The following is a 4,543-nucleotide window of genomic DNA, read 5'->3' on the forward strand; positions in this document are numbered from 1 at the left end:
ATCATCCTTGACCTCAAGGAAGAAAAAGAACCTAGGCCAAGAGGAGGTTCCTTGCTTGGTCGATCAATTGTTTGATTAAAAGTCAGAAGCGCAAACACACTCACACAATCTTTCCATCCAAGCCATCAAGTGGTTTGGTGGTGGCACGCCTACGCATCTCAAGAGAAGAAGGACCAAAAACTCCTTCCATTGGCCTATCCGGCCGAAAAGAGGGAAACAACATGTGAAAACTATCTATGTATTTATTCTATGAAAAGAAAAAATGCATGTTTTTAACATTTTCAAGGTAAGTTTTGTTTTTCCAAAGTACAATTAAATGTTTGAGAGCTAAAGTCAACTTACCAATCCTGAAGAGAGAGAAATAGGTTGCAACTTCGATAATTGAGATTGAAGAGGTTGTTGGAGAGAGTTTTCTAATGTGGCTCTCGCCTATTTTAGAATTCTAAAGTTATTAACGAGGTTGTTGGAGATGCTCTAACAATATAAAATATGTCCCAACCCTTTATAGAATACAATATTAATGTCTTCATTAAAAAAAAGTTTATTTTTATACAAGTAATATTGGGGCAGAATCTCAAGTGCATGAGAAACTGCTCTTAACCACTGAAGCAACAAACTCTTTGCTATGCATGTATTAACAATATAATAAGAAACCTCGACTATTATTTTTTCCCCCCTGCGACATTGTGACGTCATGTAACATAATTACCATTGCATAGCTCATATATAGGGGTAGGTAGATAGAAGCTTTCACCAAATTAAAGACTTGATATGGACCATCGTACTCGTTGATATAAAATAAATACTGTAACTAGTACGTGGTGGACGGTTGCTTGTGGAAAATGATCTAAAGAACCAAAAAAAAGAAGTATGAATGGACGGTCTGTGTCGCTGTTTGTCTTATTCATGTCAAGCTGTCCATGTACTGGTCTGCCCCATTTGTGTTTATGGCGAGGAAGAGGGTAGATAGAAGATATTTATTCAATCATTGAGCTTCTTCCTATATATAGCCCATCATTGAGCTTTTCTTTTCCACAACAAAAAGAAGACGAAAAAAGTCATTCAGCTTTTCTGGTAACCGACTTGCTCTTTTGTGCATAGCAGGTGCCAATTCCCTTCCTTTTTTGTTTTATTTTTATTTTTATTGATAGCATTTTCTTGAAGATTTTAGTTTCTTATGTTTCAATGGTAGTTGGACATTTTGAAATGAGCAAGGGTCATGTTAAAATGTTGTAACTTTATTCTTTGGAATTTCGTTTGTTTTGACTTTATTCTGCATGTTTTGACTGGAAGCATGAGATCTAAAAGGGAGGATATAAATTCTTGAGATAAATATTTACATCACGTACTTAAACCTCATGAAAAATGGAGTAAAAAATCTGGTCTGTTTTCACCTTAGGTCTACATATAATATGCATATATATGCTCAGATTTTTTCCCCCAAAAATAAAACAAACAAACATTTTCGAAATTTGTACATTTTGATTGGAAGAATATGAATTTCTGTTCTTCACCACTTGATGTACAAGTCCCTTGCAATAAGATGTTATCGATATGAAAATATTTTTTAGAGAGACAGAGAGAGAGAGAGAATGACCTATTATAGGAGGATTGGGACTAATCCCTGTGCAATTGGATTGTATGATTGCAATGTGTTGATCTTCTCAACCTATCTATTGTATGAGTTCGCATTTTGTGATGAATGTTTTCTAATTTTTTGTCGGAGCATCTTGAAATGTCAATTATGATTGAAACATTTGTTGGTTATGGTGTCTAGAATCCTCACCATCCTCGTCACTTACAATCTGAACAACACATAATGGGGAAGAAGAAAATGCAAGAAAGCAGCAATGAAGCTCCTGTTGACATAGAAAGCCAAGCAACTTCCATGCAAAATCAGTTGACAAACTTGCGTGCCCTGCCCCCTGCCTGTTGTATCTACAGGGTGCCTGAGCGACTACGGAACGTGAAAAAAAAGGCCTACACACCACAAGTAGTCTCAATAGGCCCACTTCACCATGGCAGCAAAAACTTAGAAGCCATGGAAGATCACAAACTCAGGTACCTAAACTGTTTTCTTGCTCGGACTGAAGTAGGATTGAAGACTTATTTCAAGAAAATAGAGGAGAAAGAAGATGAACTCCGTCGTTATTATGAAGACACTAAGAAGTTTAACACTGCTGCTTTTTTGAATATCATTCTAGTTGACGCCGCCTTTGTCATTGAGCTATTGTTGAGGAATAAATCCGAAGAAAAATTGCGGGATGATAATGCTTGGATATTTAAAAAACCATGGGTGCTACAAAATATATTGCCTGACATGCTTATGCTCGAAAATCAGCTGCCATTTTTCATTCTCGAGGATCTTTACAGTCTCACAGGTGCTCAGACTGGGGAGCCTTCAATAATTCAACTCTCTTACAAGTTCTTCCAACAGGCACTGCGTTTAGCAGCAGGCTTGGAGAACACACCAGACTTCCATAAGTATTTTATGTCTCGTGATTATAAAAACCCTTCACATTTTGTTGATTTTATTAGAACTTTACATCTGCTAGATTTCAATACCCCAAAACCTGGAGGGCCACTCAATTCGACCCGAGAAGGAAATGGAGGGCTCCGAAGTACACCCAGCGTGACAAAACTACACCAGGCAGGAGTTAAGTTTCACAAAAATGGATCACGCAAGAACTTATTTGATATAAAGTTCAATAAAGACACCGTGGAAATTCCAAAAATTGAAATACATGATTACACAGAGCTTACACTTAGAAATCTCATTGCCTTTGAACAATGCCATTGCGTGGATAAATACATAAGCGATTATGTTTTCATCCTGGATAAATTCGTAAACACCCCAAAGGATGTAGAGTTGCTTGTTGAGAATGGAATTGTTGTAAACACGCTAGGTGACAACAATAAGGTTTCTGTTATGATTAACAAGCTTTGTAGTAAGGTTGCTCCGAACCACGGAAACTACTATTTTGGTACCCTTGCTGAAGGTCTAAACAAGTACTACGACAAGCCCACGAACAAATGGAAGGCAAATTGGAGACAAAAGTATTTCAACACACCTTGGGCAGCTATTTCTCTCATTGCAGCTGTTATTCTTCTGATACTCACTGTCATACAAACAGTGTGCTCTATTATCTCTGTTATTGATTACGTATTAGCAGTAAGTCTCTCCGTAGTCATTTTCTTCCTATGTTTTTTTTGTGTTTTTTGTGTTTTGTTTTGTTTTCAAGTATGTAAAAGAGTGGATCAGGGCTAGCTTTGTTTTCAATAAAGGTGTGCGCTATGTGCTTGTTTTAACATAGTGGGATTCATGTTGGTGTTGTAGAAGAAGTTTGTAACCCTGTTGCTAATAAGAGCTGTACTATTATTATTGTTATTATTATTATTTCTAAATGCAAGTGTGTAAAACACTTACAGCTGGGAATAATCTAAGAATAAGGAAAATATAACCAATCTGGAAAAATTACAGATCGGTAGACACTGAAGTGATCAACAGTGCACTAGCTAGGCTCATTGCATAGCCTCTTCCGAGGTCTTCAAAATCTAAGCTGCCGAAATGAGTTGAAATATGTAACGCATCAAATTTTTGCTTAGTTTTTCACATTTAATATTTCAAAATAATCAGTTTCTACAATATTTCCATAATAAATCTCAGTACATGGATCTAGAAAGTTAGACAAATATAGGGTTGAGAAAGTGAGATGAATATAGGACACCGGACAAACTTTCTCGTGTACATATATACCTTGAAAACAGGGGAAATGGCATCAAACTTGCTTGAAAAATCGGTAAACTTGTGGTTTTCTCTCTTTGGGATATGGAACTTGCTTGGCATCATTATTAGGAGAAAATTATATTTTCATCTCCCAGAGGAGCGAAGTAAGCTGCATTGAGCTTCTCTTGTGAGACCAAAGGGAAAACCTACTTGCTCCTTTGAAACACAACAGGTGCAAATTTAACTCAATTCCTTTTTCGTTTTTGTTTTTGTTTTTTTCCACTTCATAATCATTCGTCTGAGATAATGCTTCCATCTTCATTGCTATGTTTGTAGCACATTTCCAATATTTTCTTGAAGATTTTAGTTTCTTATCTTTCATGGGACGTAGTTCGAAATTGGGTATGAAAATTGTGTGTAATTGTGTTTTTACTTTCATGGTGTGTTTACTAATCAGGAATTGAATTCCGAATATGGAGGATTCATGTGTTTACTTTCTTGGGTGGGAGGTGGTATTCTAATTCTTGGAGAACTAATCCATTAGGAATTCATCTTTTTTACTCATTATATCATCACAAAATATTCAAAAATTTCAAATTTACCATCTACTTTAATCCAACAAACTAGGACATTTGAGTAATTAGTACTACTCTTACCTCAATTTCATATGGTTTAGTAAACAACTTCAATACATCCGGAATCTAATTTTTCTCAATCCAACTCCTCTTCGATTCAATTCATTCTCAATTTAATTCCTCATAATCCATTTATAGATTAGTAAACATGCCATCAATGAAACTTTGGTTTGTTTGTGTG

The 4,543-nt window shown here is 35.9% G+C and overlaps 1 protein-coding gene across 1 annotated transcript; it reads left to right on the plus strand.

The window, feature by feature from the left end:
- Positions 1 to 1,041: 1,041 nt before the first annotated feature.
- Positions 1,042 to 3,391, plus strand: LOC110754410 (UPF0481 protein At3g47200). The gene is made up of 2 exons (XM_088248077.1): positions 1,042 to 1,104; positions 1,778 to 3,391. The coding sequence occupies exon 2, from the start codon at positions 1,820 to 1,822 to the stop codon at positions 3,266 to 3,268; it is 1,449 nt and encodes a 482-aa protein (XP_088104203.1). The 5' UTR covers positions 1,042 to 1,104; positions 1,778 to 1,819; the 3' UTR covers positions 3,269 to 3,391.
- The last annotated feature ends 1,152 nt before the right edge of the window (positions 3,392 to 4,543 follow it).

The sequence above is a fragment of the Prunus avium genome, chromosome 2 (genome assembly GCF_965620075.1).
Source record: "Prunus avium chromosome 2, drPruAviu1.hap1.1, whole genome shotgun sequence".
In the NCBI taxonomy this organism is placed as follows: domain Eukaryota; kingdom Viridiplantae; phylum Streptophyta; class Magnoliopsida; order Rosales; family Rosaceae; genus Prunus; species Prunus avium.

Coding starts and splice junctions, on each gene's coding strand:
- LOC110754410 (XM_088248077.1), top strand. CDS start 1,820: ATGGGGAAGAAGAAAATGCAAGAAAGCAGCAATGAAGCTCCTGTTGAC.